This window comes from Apus apus, chromosome 25 (genome assembly GCF_020740795.1).
Source record: "Apus apus isolate bApuApu2 chromosome 25, bApuApu2.pri.cur, whole genome shotgun sequence".
In the NCBI taxonomy this organism is placed as follows: Eukaryota; Metazoa; Chordata; class Aves; order Apodiformes; family Apodidae; genus Apus; species Apus apus.
Genome location: NC_067306.1, coordinates 3,236,152 through 3,254,778, shown reverse-complemented (window position 1 = coordinate 3,254,778; position 18,627 = coordinate 3,236,152). Strand labels below are relative to the sequence as shown.

General features: G+C 42.2%; 1 protein-coding gene across 5 annotated transcripts in view; it reads left to right on the top strand.

Annotated features, from left to right (window-relative positions):
• Nucleotides 1–18,129, top strand: part of CDC27 (cell division cycle 27) — a 30,771-nt gene extending 12,642 nt beyond the window's left edge. For 2 of the 5 annotated variants that reach the window (XM_051640323.1, XM_051640327.1), the window contains 16 exons: nt 776–901; nt 1,826–1,923; nt 2,417–2,571; nt 2,681–2,895; nt 3,567–3,681; nt 6,288–6,421; nt 6,882–6,981; nt 7,402–7,609; nt 8,390–8,562; nt 9,285–9,437; nt 10,672–10,880; nt 11,528–11,645; nt 12,630–12,758; nt 13,351–13,425; nt 14,489–14,669; nt 16,722–18,129. In XM_051640323.1, the coding sequence (XP_051496283.1) occupies nt 776–901; nt 1,826–1,923; nt 2,417–2,571; nt 2,681–2,895; nt 3,567–3,681; nt 6,288–6,421; nt 6,882–6,981; nt 7,402–7,609; nt 8,390–8,562; nt 9,285–9,437; nt 10,672–10,880; nt 11,528–11,645; nt 12,630–12,758; nt 13,351–13,425; nt 14,489–14,669; nt 16,722–16,804 (2,272 nt within the window). In that variant the 3' untranslated portion in view covers nt 16,805–18,129. The remainder of the gene's footprint in view (nt 1–775; nt 902–1,825; nt 1,924–2,416; nt 2,572–2,680; nt 2,896–3,566; nt 3,682–6,287; nt 6,422–6,881; nt 6,982–7,401; nt 7,610–8,389; nt 8,563–9,284; nt 9,438–10,671; nt 10,881–11,527; nt 11,646–12,629; nt 12,759–13,350; nt 13,426–14,488; nt 14,670–16,721) is intronic. The other 3 variants (XM_051640324.1, XM_051640326.1, XM_051640325.1) reach the window with 3 other exon arrangements.
• The last annotated feature ends 498 nt before the right edge of the window (nt 18,130–18,627 follow it).

The window sequence follows — 18,627 nt, the reverse complement described above, 5'->3', positions numbered from 1 at the left end:
AGTTAGAGAGTGTCTGTGTGTGTGTTTACCCTTCCACAGCCTGTGGCTCCTGGGATGCCCCCCCTTCCCTCTCGGCTCCTCTGAGCAGCAGTGCTGGTGTTCTAGGAGGCTTCTGGTCCTGCAGCAGGGTCTCCTCCAGAATCCCATGGCTTCTGGTCCTGCAGCAGGGTCTCCTGCAGGTTCCCATGGCAGGGAGGGATGGGATGAGGGGGAATGGATTAAAACTGGAGGAGGGGAGATTTAGGTGAGACATCAGGAAGAAATTCTTCACCATGAGGGCAGTAAGGCACTGGAACAGGTTGCTCAGGGAAGCTGTGGCTGCCCCATCCCTGGAAGTGTCAAAGGGCAGGTTGGATGGGGCTTGGAGCAGCCTGGGCTGGTGGGAGGTGTCCCTACCCATGCAGGGGGTTGGATCTAGATGATCTTCAAGGTCCCTTCCAACCCAAACCAGCCTGTTATTCAATGATTAGGTGCTTCTGGAAAAGTCCTGTTGTGTTACATGTCTCTGGTTTTGGAGTGGTGTGGGGTTTGGCATTTGTTTTGTTTTTCTCACCCCCCCAGTAGAGGTGTTTGGCTTCAGAGTGCTGCACACCTCTGTGTTCCTAGAGGAATCCATCACTTATTGGCAATTCACCTGCAGGAACTAGTTAGGATGTGGTTTGAAGCCTGTGAACACTGACAGTGGATTTCTCTTGTTTGCAGCAGGGTGAAAACACTGGCCTGCCAGTTCTGTGAGCCTTGTAACCCCTTTAAACCTCTTTGTTTTTTTACAAAGACTTGCAGAAGGAGAGCAGATCTTATCTGGTGGAGTGCTGAATAAACAGAAAAGCCATGATGACATTGTTATGGAGTTTGGTGACTCTGCATGCTTTACACTCTCCTTACTGGGCCATGTTTACTGGTAATGTTGCTTTTTTATTTTGTCTAATAAAGCTTGAGGGTTGTTTTTTTTATTTGAGCCCAATTTTAGTCAAGTATATTTTTAGTCACCACAGGGTACACGTGTCTGTGGGTTATATTTTGGGATATGATGGGTGCAGGTAGATGGTTGTGGACACCATTTCACTTGGGAATGCAAGAATGGTTGGTCTTTCACCCAGTAATTATGACTGAAAACACAAATTCCCCTTTTCCAGGTTGTTAATCATGCAGTTCAATTGGGTTTGTTCTATATTCTTCCCTAAGAAACTCTCAGGGCCTCAGTCACAGTGTTGCTATTATGATTTTTCTGTGTCTGTAAAGCAGATGTGTGGCTATAACCTTCAGATGAAGGTTCTGCCAGTCAGAATAACTTCCCAAATTTCAACATTTTGCTTTTGCCTAGATACAAGAAAGGCTTCAAAAAATGTGAACAGATTGAATGGGAATAGTGGAGTTCTTGGAGTCTTCCCTAGAGTACCTGTTCTCAGTTTATTTCCAAAGAAGCTGTCTTGGTAGCCAGATACTTAGATGTTCAATTTAGCCCCTAATTTCTATGCAAAATGATTATCCATAGTTATTTAAAGTGTTTGGAGGGCTAGCAATCAGGCTGCTGTTTGTGAAAACAAATACCTTAAAAAGCTGTTGCAGAGACCAGCATCTTCCTGAAACAAAAATCCTCAAGTTTATGTAACTCCTCTTTGAGATCCAGGTCTGAGGAGCTTCCATCCGTGTCTAAATATGTCAAATAACCTGAAAATAACTCAGTATTATTCAGTGGCTTGAAAAAATGAGGAGTGTTGCTGTGACTCTCCACTTGTTTTTGCTTTTCAACTCCTCTTCTGGAAAGCTACCTTGGGCACAAAGTCTTTATTCTGAACTTTCCCTCTAAACATTCTTTTTGCAGCAAGACAGACCGGCTTGCCAAAGGATCAGAATGTTACCAAAAGAGCCTTAGTTTAAATCCTTTCCTCTGGTCCCCTTTTGAATCACTCTGTGAAATAGGTGAGTCTGCTGGGGTTTTACTAGTGAAGATCTTTTCTACCTTTCTGGTTATGTCAAGCTTTCTGATTTGCCATCACTGTGTGGAAAGGTTTCTTTTTACTCCTTGTCCAGCTCTAGTAAGGAAAATGTGAGCAGAATTCTTTGGGGGTGGGTTTGGGAGCAATAATGCATTTTAAATACTTGGGTTTTAGAGGTTTTGTCTGATTTTTTTTTTTCCCATCTTCAATACTCACTTGTTTGGGATTTAACCATACTGTTTTTCTCCAGCCTACAGTTAGTAGGCCTTCAGAAACTGTGCTTCTGAGAATAACTTGAAGTCTGTTTTTTAATAAAACTGGTTGTCTGGGGTTTAGTTGTGGGTTTTCATAAGGGGTTTTCAAACAATGAAATGAGAGAGCACCCTTTAAGTTACTTTATCCCCTCTCCTTGTTTCAGCCTGAATATTCCATGTGTCAAATCATTTAACCATTTAAATCTTTTTCCCATCTTACAGGTGAAAAACCAGACCCTGACCAAACATTTAAACTGACATCTTTACAGAACTTCAGCAGCTGTCTGCCCAACACTTGCACAACCTTGGTGTCCAACCACAACATATCCCACAGGCAGCCTGAGACTGTCCTGATGGAAACACCACAAGACACAATTGTGAGTTTGGCTAAAATCATTGCACTGAAAGCAATTTTTCCAGCTGAATTGAACAATGCTAATTAGGAGCTAAACTGGGAGTGGCTGACAGCTGCCTTCCATTTTTCAGGAGCTGAACAGAATCAACCTAGAATCCTCCAACTCAAAATATTCCTCCTTGAACACGGATTCTTCTATGTCTTACATTGACTCAGCTGTCATTTCACCAGATGCTGTCCCTCTTGGGTCAGGAACTGCCATCTTGTCTAAACAGGCTCAAAATAAACCAAAAACTGGGAGGAGTTTACTGGGGGGACCTGCAGCTTTGAGCCCACTGACTCCAAGGTAAGGCCTGGAGATAGACAATTCCTGTCTCCAGCTGTGCTGTTGATGCTGCTGCTTTTGATTTGAAGGAGGGAAAATGTCTGGTGCTGCACAGCATTACTCACATGTCTTAATATTATTTATACTACAATAAATAATGCTGCAGAAGCAAAAGCTAAAGAACTTCAATAACTTCTTTTGGTCCCATCTCTGCTGTTCTTTAAACATTTGGTAATTTTTATTAGAAGAGAGGAAGTGTTGGTTCAGTGTCTTGTTTATTGTGATGCTCACACTGGAAGAATCTTTAAAGGAGTATGTTTCTGCTTTGAACTAACTTTTTAAGAGCATGACTTGAAAAACAGCTCTCTTGGAAAGAGCTTGTAAATAAATGCTCCATCCTAGGTGCCATCTTATTTAAACAGTGTTCTGTTACAAGTCATTAACGCTTGGATGGTCTGTTTATGTTGGTAGTTGTGCAGGCAAAAGGTGATTATGTATTTTTCAATTTCAGGAAAAATAATACTTTCTATTCAAGTGTCTTTTGTAGAGGAGGATAGTAAGATATTAGAGGGTTAACTTTATTTCAGAACTACTTCATTGGGTTAAGTTACCCCTCTGGGTCTGTTTTAACCAGGCCAGCTCTCAAGCTTTAACATCCAGACCTTGACCCTTCCTCTTCCTTTTGTTCTCAGCTTTGGAATTTTGCCACTGGAAACTCCAAGCCCTGGGGATGGATCATATTTACAAAACTACACAAACTCTTCCTCTGTAATTGATGTGCCATCCACAGGAGCTCCTTCAAAGAAGGTATCTTGGGGTCTAGAATGTGATTGCTGTTCTAGGAATTTGACACTGCAGTGAACTTTGAAGGAAGAATCCATCATCCTGAGCTGTGCTGACAGGGAGGAGAACCCAACTTATCCACTGCTGACAAAATTAGTTTGGAAAAACAAACAGTTTGTCTGAGTGGGGTTGATTGCAGCCTCCTTTAGTTGTGAAAATGGTTTGGGTTAATGAAGTGAGAAATAAATTTATGTCTAATTCGTATTCAAAGCGATTTAAAACAACCTAACAACTTAGCCCTTAATAGCAACTATTTAATACAACAAAATAAAATTGGTCACCAGCTCAGGTATATTTATAGACTAATGAGGGGGCATTGTAATTTAACTACTACAACTGGTTTGAGTGTTGTCCTGAGAAAACTTCTTTAGACTTTTCTGAAGTGCTAGTTAAAATTTCTGTTACATTGAAACAACTGTTTCTAAAGCCTGGAAGGGTTTTAATTTGGGAAGTTTTCAGCTAACCAAGTGAGGCAGCACCAAAAAAAAATAGACCATATCTCAAGGAAAGACATCTGTGTTGTAAATATTTTAGCTTATCATGCTTTGGCTAGCAAAACAGATTTGTTTGCTCAACTTCAGTGTTGATGAGCAACAGTCTTTTATTTCCAGTGAAAAGAAGCCCTTGTTTCCCCACCCAGGATGCACAGGGATGTGCAGAGTGTTTAGCTGGTGTTGCTGGAGACAACCTGAGGAAGGTGCTGAACCTTCTGTCCACCTGCCATCAGGGTGTGCAAACACTGATGCTTTTAAACAACAAATGATTCCTAACTTTTCAGTCTGCAAGTGCAGTCTGAAGACAATCCAAACTTAGAGTTTTCACTTTACATTTTAAAAAATTAAGGTATTTTCAGGGGTGGTTGCAAATAATGCTGGAACCTCAAGTGAGCTGAAGCAGTTCTGGAATTCTAGTTTACAGACCAAAGTACTCAAAATCCTGCTGGTGTTCTCTGGAGGGCTGACTGAAAGAATGGTGCCATTTCACTCTTGTTTTGTGTAGAGGGAGCTAAAAACTGTCTTTTTTTACTCTGGAAGAAACTGCCATAGTTGCCATAGTGATAAATGAGAGGTGGAATGTTGATGACAGAAAGGAACAAATTGTTCTTAAACTAAAAACAAAAAAACTGAGGATTTTTCCCCTATATTTTTAGGAAACCTAGAAGTTGCATGAGGGATGTTAGTGTTTTATAGGTGGCCAACTGCTTCATAAAGTAAGAGCAAGTAATAATGTTGAGAGCAAGTAATAATGTTGAATTTCTCCAGAAGTAGAACTTGAATTTCCACATTTGATGCTCTGGACAAATCAGTGCTCAGCTGGCCTTGCCATTCTGTGAGTGAAATTTGGGAGCTGTTAAAAACTGTTTGTCTTACTGCCCCGATACATAGAAGAGTAAAAACCAGTGAGCAGATCTTCCTTTTTTTTCCCCTCTTTGGCCTGTGACTGGGAAGTCTGGGATCTCACTGCACGAGCTATGATGGTGTCCTGTCTCTGGACATCATCTGGATGTCATCTGGACATTACTGCAACACTTTCTCTCAGTTCTTAGTCCTTTTTTGTTGGTGTTGGCTTGGTTCTGGTCTGTGCTGACACAGCCTGCTGGAAGGCTGCTCCCCATGGCTGATCCAATTCCCATCCTGTAGTTGCTCAGGACCATCCAGTTTTCCACCATCCTTTCCTTTTAAAGAAAGCTTCCACACTGAATGTCAGTGACCCTGCAGTGGGCAGAAGGACAGGGTGTCAGCTTTCTTTAAAAGGCAGGGAGGAGAGGCCCTGTTCTGGATCCTTGACAAGAGCCCTACACCCACCTCAGACAGTGATTTTCTATCTGAACTTGTTCTGGGGTCTCAGATTCACAGTCGGGTTATCTCAGCTCTAAGTTCCCACACTTCAGCTGTGCCAGGGTGGGCATCCAAGTGCACATTTTAGTTCTCAGAAAACACGTGAAGATTTAACACCATGTTATGCTGCTAAGTCATGTTACATGATTGTAGAAAAAGTGTTTGCACACCATGACTCAGCTGACAAGCAGGAATGTGCTGCTCTGTGACAACCTGACTGTAGGTCTGTCTGTTAACTGCAGAATGCAGGTCCCTTTTGGATGAAGCAGTTTCTTTCTGTGTCTGTTCCAAAGGTTTATGCAGCAATGATTTCATTTGTGAAGTACTAATTTAATTTGTGAAATACTGATTTATGCTCTGGACAGGAGTGCTGAAGCTGAGCAGCAGGCTCAGATGTTGTACAGTGTGCACCTCCCTGAGGTGGCTGCCTGGCTTCTGGATCTGATTGTAATGTCATAATTCAAGAACCCTTTAAGATACATTTTATTGCCACTAGATGGAGATTTTGTATCTTTCAAATCATCTGCATCAAGTTGGTAAACTTGGTGTGATTGGCATTTTAACAGGTAGAACGAGCAAAGCTTTTGAGATGTGCTCCTTGGGGTGGGAGGAACCTTCGCCCTTTATTGAAAGAGTCTGTCTGACCTCATTGGTGTAGTGTTTGATAAGAGTGGATTTGGTTTGATAGAGCAGAGGTTGAGGCTTTTTAGTGGCATAATAACAAACCTGTAGAAACTTCGTGTTGTGCAGACTGTCAGCAGGATAAGCCAAGCTGGGACAAAGTCTGTCTTCTCCCAGAGTGGAAACAGCCGGGAAGTCACTCCAGTTCTTGTTGCACAAACACAGAGCTCTGGCCCACAGACAAGGTAGGGACAAAAAAAAGCCCAAGTTATCTTGGTATTACCTTTTGTATCTCTGTTCTTGAAGGGATTTGACTCTCTGCCCATCCTGTGCGGATGTTCCTGCAGAGTTCCTCTTGGGAAGAGGAAGAAGTGTGGGTTTTGTTAGGTAAAATAACTTCAGTGGCTGAGTAGGAGGCTCATGCATGGTGGGTGGACTCTGTTTTAAATCTCCTTTGCAGCTAAACCATTTCATCAATAAATTAACAAGGAGCTGGAAAGAAATTCTGCCACATCCTTAACTTGCACCAGGCAGATTTCTTATTTTCATCTCTTGACGTGGGAATAGCTGTGCTGACTCCAGCATGTGTGTTTAAAATGAAGATAAAAGCTATTAAAAAAAAAAAGCTAGAAAAGCTAAAAAAAAAAAGCTATTAAAAAGAGAGTGTGAAGAACTTGAGTTTTGAGTGTACTGTTTTGTTTTCAGTACAACACCTCAGGTATTGAGCCCAACAATTGCTGCTCCACCAAACGCGCTGCCTCGAAGAAGCTCTCGCCTGTTTACTAGTGATAGCTCCACAACAAAGGTAACAAACTCCATGGATTGGGCAAACCTGGGGGTTCCTTACCTGTGCTGCTGCTCATTTCCCCATTTACATAGCATTTCTAGCAGCTTCAGAACAAGTTCTGCATGAGCAGAAACATCTGGTTGTACGAAACGCGTCGTGATGCCAGAGTATGTTGGTTTTAAGTTCTTGAGTCCTCAGCTGAAATAGTAAAAAGAAGAGTCTCATGAACAAAAAAGTGATTCATGAACAAAAAAAACCCCTTTGTTTAAAAATTAACCACTAAACATATTCAATGAAATTACTGTATAATTAAAAGTCAAACAGCTGGGCATCATTGGTAAGGCTACAAAGAGGCGTAAATTTAACTTCTACACTTTCCAGTTTAGTGGAATTTCAAAGACCTTTTTAATGTGTAACTCTTGTTCTTCTTACCTGCAGGAAAACAGCAAAAAATTAAAAATGAAGTTTCCACCTAAGATTCCCAACAGAAAAACAAAAAGTAAAACAAATAAGGGAGGAATAACTCAACCCAACTTAAATGACAGTTTGGAAATCACCAAACTGGACTCTTCCATCATTTCAGAAGGGAAAATTTCCACTGTCACACCACAGATCCAGGCTTTTACTCTACAGAAGGCAGCAGCAGGTCTGTTTGAACACTCTTGGACTGTAGGAGAGTAAAATTTCATGTATATCTGTGTTAAGGAATGAAAACAAGGGTTTTTTTCCACTGTTTCTTTCTTGTGTAATTTAGCCTGCAGTTGCCACCTTTGTATAATTATAAGGACATTTAATTCAGTTTATTCTAGTTAACTTAAAAAGAACCTGTGAAGAAGTAGTAAAAAGTGGCAGGTTTTAAGAAGACTTATCTTCTCTGGTCTTTATTAGTGATTAAAATCTCTTCAGGCAAGATCCTTGGAAACTGATTCAGAGGAGCTACGAGTAACCCAGTCACCTTCCCTCCAAATTTGGTTTATGAAGTCTGTTCTCCTTTCATGTTTCCCCTTTTGAGTCTTTATTCAGATGGTCAGAAAACCCTAGGCAAACTGCTGAATTCCTCTCTTTTGGCTCAGTGATGTTTCCAGGCAGCAAGAAGATGTATCCATGGATACCAGACATGTGGAAACTGTGTTCAGGCCTAACAATGTTTGAATAGCTGCTGTAAATGCAAAAGTCCAGTTGCCCTGAACTGCAGAGTTTCTCTGCTGTTGGCTGAAGAAGTTGTTACTATCAGACTTTTAACCTTTGTCATGAAATATTCCTTCAGGAGTTTCCAAACACAGGCTTTTACACTCCTGAAAGAATTTCATCCATGAATTCAGTGGCAGTGCCTCCCAACATGAAGAACTGTTGGGATTCTTAAATCTCAGCTGTCTTTTTTTTCCCCCCCCCCCCCCACTTTTTATTTATTGTATTTTTCTCCTAGAAGGTTTGATGAGTCTTCTCCGTGACATGGGGAAAGGTTATTTAGCCTTGTGTTCCTACAACTGCAAAGAAGCAATCAATATTTTGAGCCATTTACCATCCCACCACTACAACACTGGCTGGGTGCTGTGCCAAATTGGGAGAGCTTACTTTGAGCTTGCAGAATACATGCAGGTAAGAACTGGGCCTGGGTTGGTTCTTATGCTTTTCACTTTGAAATAATTTGCCCCAAACCTGCAGACTTCCTGCAACAACTGTGGGAAGTTTACAGTTGGGATAAATGGATAAATGTAGAAGGTATAGCTGGGATGGATATAAATATTTAATCTGCATCAAGAGTCATTGAGCTTCCTTGGGGAGCAATTTAAGTTGCACTTAAATTGCTCTTAATGTTTCCTTTTGCATAGAGCTGTTGGGGTCTCCTCCCTCTCTCTCCCCACCTGCACTCACAGCTGTGCTGATGGAATTTTCCTGCAACGTTATAAATCAGAGCAGTGAAACAGCTGGAGTTCTGCTCACCCTTGTTAGTTAATGTAGATCACATCCATGAGCTCGTTGGCTTTGCAGCCTCAGGAATGGCAACATTGGCACAACTCTCCCAGCCTTTCCTCACAGGCAGATGCTCCAGCCCCCTCAGCATCTCAGTGCCCTGGGCTGGACTCTCTCCAGCAGCTCCTTGTCCTTCTGGAACTGGGCAGCCCAGCACTGGGCCCAGTTCTCCAGCTGGGGCCTCCCCAGGGCACAGCAGAGGGGCAGGAGAACCTCCCTGACCTGCTGGCCACGCTCTTCTTGATGCCCCCCAGGATGTCATTGGCCTTCTTGGCCACGAGGGTCTAACCTTGACCTGTGTGCTCTGCTTTGGTGGGTGGAATTTTAATTTTAATTTCTGTTCTTAGGCTGAGAGAATATTTTCAGAAGTAAGGAGGATTGAGAACTACAGAGTGGAAGGCATGGAGATCTACTCGACTACTCTGTGGCATCTGCAGAAAGATGTTGCACTCTCAGTTCTTTCAAAGGATTTGACAGACATGGATAAAAACTCACCAGAGGTATAAGATGCTGTGGTAGTGAATGAGATGGGAAACTGTAGGTGGCAAAATCAGGGATTTGGAGCAAAGCTCTGAACCCTCATCTAGTTCAGGTGTATTCTCCTGTGGGAACTGCAGGGCAGAAGTGGAGAAGGAGGTGGCAGGATTGTCTGTTGAACTGATGATGCCTGAAAGGGCTTCTTAAAATTAGAATATCAGCTTAAATGGAACAGGGTGAAACACCTTATCTCTTAATGGTTATTTACACTTGTATTGGCACCATCCATCCAGGAAGATCATGGGTGAGTCAGTCCCTTCTACTGCTGCCAGTGTGTGAAGATAAGAATATATTTTTCCTGTGCCACCTTTTAATTGCTGCAGTTAATTCACTGGCATTTAGAACATTTTTGCTCTAGTTTTTGTTTTCCAACAGAACACTTCACCAAGTCCATTAAACTGCAGAGTGTATGGTAACAAAGTCATGATATGCAAAAGCCAGACATCTTGTAAAAGTAATAGATGTGTGAGTTTATTAATGTCTTCTTAACAGAGTTAAGGAAACTGTCAATTATATTGTTTGTTTTTTAATTGGAGGAGAGAATCCTGTTGTCTTACTACCTTTCCTAATAGTGGGGAAATCCAAACCAATGAAGCAGTTGGTAGTGGCAGAGAGGAAGGCTGGAGAGAAAAAAGTACAGATTCTAATACAGGGAGTGGAGAACAGTCAAATGATTTGGAAGTGATGCTGAAAATTTAGGAAAGCAAGGGAGCCTGGGCTGGGATGCTCTACAATCTAAGCAGGAGGGAAAGAGGAGGTTGCTGCTAAAATTGTCACTCTGCAGGTTTCCAAATTTGCCAGCTGGAGGGAGCTGAAGAGTGAAAGTGAATGTATCCTCTCCCCCTTCAGGATTCTGAAATAGCCAAGATGTTTTTATTTCTATCTTTTTCAACAGCTTCAAAAGCCTTAGTCATTAGTCATCAAAGTACCTCATTTGCACAAATTTTTGGGTGTCCTTAGATTCTTGATTTCTCTACTTCAGCTTGTCTGACTCCAAGGTGTGTTTAGGCCTGTCTGCCTCTCAGGAATGAGACTTAACCAACTGGTTTTGTTGTTGTTGTTGTTGTTATCATTATTGTTAAATTGAGGGGGAAGTTTATGTATAATTGTGCAAATGAGCATGGGGGGAAAAAAAATCAGTTCAGCTCAAACTGAGCTGTAAAAAGCTTGTTCATTTGGCACTGCTGGTTTTCCTAGGCTTGGTGTGCTGCTGGAAACTGCTTCAGCCTGCAACGAGAGCATGACATTGCCATCAAGTTCTTCCAGAGAGCCATTCAAGTTGATCCAAACTATGCTTATGCCTACACCCTGCTGGGACATGAGTTTGTGCTGACAGAAGAACTGGACAAAGCATTAGCTTGTTTCAGAAATGCCATCAGAGTCAACCCCAGACACTACAACGCATGGTAGGTGTTTCTCTTTTCCCCTCTCCTATTGCATGTGATCCAGAACTTCTCTTGGAGAGAACATCTCCCAGATGCTGTCACTGCTGTTGCTTCCCTACCACTGCAAGGAGGGAGCAGAGCTGTTTCTGCAGAACATGTTGGCTTCATCTGTTTCATAAACATTCAATTTCCCAAGGAGCAAAAAATGGGAGCTTTTTTGGTTTCCACAGATCTTGGCTCTGTTACCCCAGTTGTTTTGTTCCTCTTTGCAGCACTCCTCATGTGTCTAAGTGATCTTCAGTTGCAGCTGGACAGATGAGATCTGCCCTAAGATAGAGTCAGTTTCTTACAGCTTTTTCTGTGGACAAAATATCTAAAGTAGTAAAAGTCAGATCTGCTAGTGAGGTCACTTCACCTTGAGAAACATTTTGCCTCTTGTTTGTAGCTCTTTTAGCCAGTCCTCCTGTGTATCAGGTATCAATTCTTCACACTACCCAACTGAACAAAAAAATACTATTTTAGACATAGCTTTTTCCCCACAAGGCATCATTTCCCACCCTGGATGGGGTTGACAAGACCCTAGGCAGTTTCTGCCAGGTCATACTCAGGAAAGTCAGTTGGGATTTAGAATAGAGTCTTAATGAACAGAATTGTTTTTCTGCTTGCAGGTATGGGCTGGGAATGATTTATTACAAACAGGAAAAATTCAGTCTAGCAGAAATGCATTTCCAGAAAGCACTTGATATCAATCCTCAGAGCTCAGTCTTACTGTGTCACATTGGAGTTGTAAGTAGATTGCACTTCACTCTGTCCTTGCTGTGTTTGAATCTGCTTCTCTTCTTTTGCAGTAGAAAAAGAATGCTGAACTTTTTTTAAGCAAAAAATCCCAGGGAATTTCAAGGAATTGGAAGTGAACTAATAACCAGAGTATTAATGTGTCAGAAAACAAACCCTCCTCTTTCTAAACTACTTTTAGTACTGAAATGATACTATGGGGTCATGTTGGTGGGTCAGCCAAAACAGGAGTGCTATGGAGATCAAGATGGTGTGAAGCAAATGTGAACAGGGTATTTCTAGGGTTTGTTAATACTTGATACATAAGAAATGAAGCTGCTGTTGCATGCACTTGGAGCAGCACTTCAGTTGTGTGCAGCTTTGCTCTGGCTCTCTGCCCACATTGCCCTCCTTCCAGGCACTTGTAGGTGTGACAACTGAAGCCTCTTGATGCCAAGTGGAGGTTAAGCACCAGGCAGTCACTTCAGCCAGCATCTGTTTAATTACATTTACAAAGCTAATTGAGCATCTTGGTCCTTTATCCACCTGCATTCCTGAGAAAGCAGCAGCCTCACTCAAGCCAGTGCTTGCTTGCCAAGTTGGGAAGCAGTTCTTGGGTCTTTGTGCAGGAGACCTCAGGCTGTGGCAGTGGGATGGGTGGTCACCTGCTGGCATTCATTCCCCTTCCCTGTGGCAGCAAAGCTGTGTCAGATTCCACAGGGATGGTGGCTGCTTCTCACTTCCATGTTGAGAAGGGTGTGGAGTTCACTCCTGGCCAAAGGTGAAATGATTTCTGTAAGCCACTGGGTGGGGAGAACCTTCTGAGGGGAAGTCATCTTCCTGTAAGAAAATGCCTGGTAACACTTGATCTAGAATTAGCTAAATATTTTTATTTTAAAGGAACAGATTGTGTGAATGCAGCCAAATGGATCTGTGTTTGTCTGGCAGGTGAGCTGTTATTTTCCTTTTTCAAATTGTTCTCTCTTTCTGCAACAGGTCCAGCATGCACTGAAAAAATCTGAAAAGGCTTTGGATACTTTAAACAAAGCTATTAACATTGACCCCAAGAACCCACTATGCAAATTCCATAGAGCTTCTGTATTGTTTGCAAATGAAAAATACAAGGTAAGATTTAGTACCTATAGACAACCATAAATTGAGAGTCAAGGATTAGTTTAAAAGTAAAGCAGAAGTTGGACTAAACATTTTGGGCTTCAAATGCCCAATATATCTCTAGTCATCACTTGGAAAAGTCCACAGACATGTATCTGAGACCAGAACCTCTCAAAAGCACAGTTTTGAGGGCAGGACATCAGCACAAAACACACCAGTGTTCTTCCTTTTTCAGAAAGTGAGGGTGTTGAAGAAAGGGCTCAAGGTAAAACCCCTGTCAGCTTCTTGTCTTCTACCCTGTTGTGCCTTGTTGGGGCATTTCATGTCAGAGTTGTTAGATGGGAGAGCAAAGCCAAATAAACTTGCTCTTTCTGTACCTGTGGGGCTATAACAAGCTCCAGGCTTTTAACTGAGAAACTAATACAAGGAATTCTAGAAGCTTCTCATGAGATGGTTCTAGTTCTTGGTGGACTATACTGGATGTAAATGACAGAATTAGGGTTTTTTTGGTTTCACATTAGTGCTAAATTACAGTTGTGATGTCCTGACTGACTGGTTGCAGACTGCCAGCTTGTACTGACCTCTTTTTTTCCTTCCTCTTTAGTCTGCTTTACAAGAACTTGAAGAACTGAAACAGATTGTTCCCAAAGAGTCTCTTGTTTACTTTTTAATAGGAAAGGTAGGTAAAACCTAAGTCCTTTGCTGCAGAAACTTAGGCCTAATGAGCAAAGTTGGTATCTGTCACCAGGCTGCTTCCACTTGGAGCAATATTCTAAAAATTCCCAAAACTTTAAATAAGATTTCCTGCCCACAGCTTTATCATCTATCAGCTTTTAAATGCAAGAGACAGTTATTACTGGAGAAGCCTTCAGCTCCCTTTTAAACAGCCCTGAGTAAAAACAACCCAAGCCAGTGTTAGTCTTTGCCTGCTTTGATTTCACCACTGAAACCTGAAAGGTAATTAATTTTATAAAGAAATTGATCCTGATAAAGATACTTCACTGAGAAGAGAGAGAGGGGTTGTGCACACATAGATCTTTCTCTGACAATGCACTTGTGTCAAGGCTTCATTCAATAGAATGATAGATACCATGGCAGTGATGTGATTGATGGAGATCCTTTAAATCATAGAATGGTTTGGGTTGAAGGGACCTTAAAGCTCATCTAGATCCAACCCCTGCATGGGCAGGGACACCTCCCACCAGTCCAGGTTGCTCCAAGCCCCAGGGATGGCAAGAGGTAAAAGGATTTGTGCTGAATTTTTTTGGCTGATGTTTGTCCAGGAGCAGCTGGATCTTAAATTGATGTTGGAGTTTCCATGTCTGGACAAACTTAAGCATTTAAATTGTGAAAGCATTTAACACAGATAAATTAATTGCTGGGTGGATTTGGGGTGACAGTGACTCAAGGAATTAAAGGAGTGGGGAAGCTGAAACCAGACATGCACACTAATAGCTGTTACACCACCCTGCTTATATTTATATCCATAAAGAAGGTCCACCTCCTTATGACTTGAATCTGTCAGCTGCTGGTTTCATTTTCATCTCCCTGAGTTGGAAATAGAAACACTTGCTCACTCTTTCTACACTTCTTTTCTGTTTCCCCTGAGACTTGTATAAGGGCTCTCTCATACCTGCCCTCTGGTTTTCATCAGAGATCAGTTCACTCTGGTTTGGTGTTTGTTGTCCAGACTTTCAAATAACAACTTCATGTAAGTGTAGCCTTTTCTGCTTTTCGTTTAGGTTTATAAAAAACTGGGTCAGACACATTTGGCCCTAATGAATTTCTCATGGGCAATGGACTTAGATCCCAAAGGAGCCAATAACCAGATCAAAGAGGCCATTGACAAACGTTACCTTCCAGATGATGAGGAGCCAATCACTCAAGAAGAGCAAATCAGTGAATGTTACCCCTATGAATCAGGTTTGTATTTCCAACCCTTTGTCATTCAAGGAGACCCTTCCACTTAGGTGGTGGGAAGAATCCCAGATTTCATGAGGGGAAACTCCCTGCTCCACCTGGCTGCTCAGCAACTCCAGGGGCTCTTCAGTGAGAAGAATTCACTCATGCTTCCTCCATGACTTTCCTTTAGAATCTATAGATGGAGTAGGACAGAAATAATGACTACTGTAAATTCCTACCAACCATGGTTGGCCAATAGTGTCCCAGGAGAGCAAGATGTTCCCAGAGCTGCAAGTCTTCCCTCACAGAAGCATCACATCATTCCAAGATACCTGAATGGCAACTGAGCCTTTGTCAAAAGTTAAACAAACAGGATATTGGGTAAAAATAAAATATTTCATCTGCTAAACCTACAAGGTAACTTTTGATGAAGGTCATGGAAGCAGTTTGATTTGAATCCAGAGAAAATAAAACACTCCTGGTTATATTTGGGAATAATCCACAAAAATGGCCTGGGTTTCAGTTCTCTCTCAGCTTTTTGTTCTGAGCTAAAACTCCAGGAGGCAGGGGTAGCTCTGTGAGGAACAGTCACAAATATTGATCACTTTGCTACAGACTGAAATAGTGACAGAAAATAAATACTAAGAGGCAGTTTAATTCTGTTCCTTCAAAGAAGAAAAGCCAGCAGGTTTGGGATTCTTATTAGATGTGTTGTGAGCTGCAATCCTCAATCTCCAGCTGTCACATTTTCCTTCTGTGTATCATGTTGATGATGATTGATCCTGTTCACAGTGTGCTTTAGGATACTGGAAATTGATCCTGCACTTCCTGAAGGATCAGGTGTTCTGGGTTTTTTTCTCTCTGTGCTGTTGAATTTGGGCTCAATTTAGACCAGTCTCACTGGGGCCTGAGCACGTTTCTGACCAGAAGATGGAGACAGAGCTCTGCAACTTCTCAGCAACACCAAAGCAGTTAAAAATAAAATAAAGAAATAACTCACACACACACACAAAACTCAATATTACAAATAAACATAAAATAAAGCAGTGTCAAGCTGTGTGGAAGCAGTTTCCCTGCCTCTGCAGAGAACATGTAGAAAGAGTTTCACAGTCTCGGCTCAATGACTTCCACAATCCCTGAGAAAAGGTCAATTCAGGCACTACTTGGGGTAGGGGGCATGGATTTATGGGCTAGTGTGAGCCCTTCTGGGCAATAAAGCCTCGTGTCCATTGCACAGAAACCTGTGAAATGTTTGTATTCAAGCAATAAAAGGCATCTGTGTTTCTCCAGGGAACAACTTTGGGAATTGACAATATGCTAAACTGTCCTAGGGGAAGCAGACTCAAGTTCATTCCTGTGTGTGAAGAACCAACCACCATTAGATATTTACCTTAGTTGTAATTCTAACAAGCACAGAAGTGAAATATTGTAGGGTCTCTTCTCAGTACATCCACATTTATCCTGCCTTTAATCAAAAACCAGTAGGAATCCTGTGTTCCTGGAAGCTCTGGGCTGGCCATCCTCTGAGCTGAGTGCCCAGGGGAATTCTGCAGCATCAGAAACATCTGCAAAGCACTTTTCTTGCCATGGACCTGACTCAGTTCTTTGTCAGGGAAGAAGGGGGCAAGTAGAGGCTGGTTATAAATGGTGTGGCCAGAGTGGATAACTAGTGTGGGCGTTTCAGGAGCTGGGGTGTGTGAAGGAGTGGGAAGGTTAAATCATTCCCAAGGCAGTTTTGGCTCCTTCCATTTTCAATCCCTAACTGGGTGTCCAGGATTGCAGGTTTTTAGCAGAAGAGGGCTAAGGTGGCATCTTTATCAGTTTGTACTGCAGGTTAATTCCTTCCCAAGGACATTTCTTTGGATTTCTTTAGGCTGGCAGGAACCCGTGTATGAGAAGGAAAAAGGGAAAACCCACATGGCTTTAAAGCACTTTGAGGAGTGTCCTGGTTTGAGCCAGGATGAAGCCAGGACAAGGAGAAACCCAAACCCCTCAGTGCTGTTTGTGGGGGGAATCTTTGCCCTGAAGCAGCCTGGGAGTGCTTGACCACTTTGTGTTTCTTTCTCTTTCCAGTTGGCACAGATGAGTCCCAGGAGAGCAGCATGACTGATGCAGATGACACGCAGCTCCACGCAGTTGAAAGTGATGAATTTTAACCTCTAGAAGCCAGAATCTGAGCTTGAGTGTGTGACTGGTCCTGTTGTGTTCTCCCCTCCCTTCTCATCCTGGGTCTTCACATCACTGAGCCAGCATTGTCGTTGCTCTCCACTGACACCTTGAGTGTCCCACTCAGACTGGACACAGAGTTAATGGCAGTGCAATATTCAGCTGCTACTGAGTCTGACTCATTGGCTCTTACACATTTATGAACGTGACTGAGGAGGAAATGCTGGTTTTGGACTCCCCTTGGCTGGAAAAAAAAAATATATATCATGGAAGAAAAGCCTTGTGGTTTGCTGGAAACACCAGTAGATGTGGGGATGGTACTAATGAAGCAGTGTCTTGTTCTTTTTTTTTCCAGAAATGTGTCTTAGTTTGGTTCTTTCTTGGTGAGCAGAGTGCTGAACCTCATTTCCAAGTTCTTCAAGGACAGTGTTGACAAATGCAGGCTGTTCAGAAGACTTTGGCCTATTGTAGTGTCACTTAAATGCCAGGAATGTACGTGACCTTAAAGCTGCAGTGTCTCCAGTGAACAAACAGTGCACAGGGCTGGGAGTGTGTCAGACCACACAACATAGCCCCATGTCCCTCCTTAGAATGCAGACTTGGTGGAAACATGGCAGGAGAATCACAGTGCAGAATCAAAGCTTTCATTCCATGCTTTCACCTTCTAACAGAATTAATTTATTCACCTCCTTCTCTGAAAGGTCAGTGTTTACTTTGGGTGTCAAAGAGACAAGGCAGCACCACCTTGCTTCATTTTTGGGGTTGTTTCTTTTTTTCCTCACACACCCTTTGACTTTGTTCTTCCTCTCTTTAAGAATAAAAATGAATAAAGGGCAGATCAAGAGAGAAATGTAGCCACAGCTGTCATGTGAAAACATCAACCCCTTCCTCCAGAGAGACTGGGAAGACCATGGAAGCCTTAATACAATCAGAACCTTACAGTCCAAACGCATCAATTATTTCAGATTAGGATCATTTTAGAAACTGGTTTGTAAAGTGTGGTCCAAGCAGGATGCAGAAATGTGCAATTATCTGTCTTTTGGGGGGGGGGTTGGGTTTCTTTTTTGTTGGGTTTGGTTGGTTTTTTTTTTAAGCTGTTCTTGAAGATTCTCACTCTAGGAACACTTTCCTCTTCCATAGAGGCTGCTTCTGTGAGAAGAAAGCTCCTCACATTAATGAGTCCCAAATTCTCTTTCTCTGTAGCAACAATTGGTGCCCTTGATGCAGTGATAATAAAGAAAGTATCTGGTATAAGCAGTTTTAAAGAGCAATTGATGTATAATAAATTGGGAATGATACCAATTTCATAGCACCATATTTGTTGTGAACAGTCTTCATGTTTGGGGTTGTTTGGGTTGTGGGTTTTTTTTAATATATTGGGTTTTAGGGGTCTTTTTGCCTTTAGAACTTCATTTTTTTTTACATTCTGTCCTTGTCTTACCCTAGCACATCTTCTGTCACAGCTCTTCTCTGGTCATGAGCCCCATGGACACTTTTATCATCTGAAAAATAATCCCCAAGTGCTGAGCAAAGATATAATTCTCTGATTTGGGGGTTTCTTTTGAGAGTTAGGAGGATAAGCAGTGAGAAAAAAACAGGCCTAAAGTCCCCTAATGGCATGAAAAGCAATTTCTAAACTCTGAGGAATGATACTGAAGGAGCTTTGTGCCTCTGCCATGTACTTGGGATCAGCTTGTGTCTGGAAGGTGGATGAACTGACTGGAAAATCACGTTTCAGCTGACTTGTGCCCAATCTGGCACTGCTTTTTGTGGCCATGGGTCTGCTGGGATGCTTCCCTGTCCTGGTGAGTCT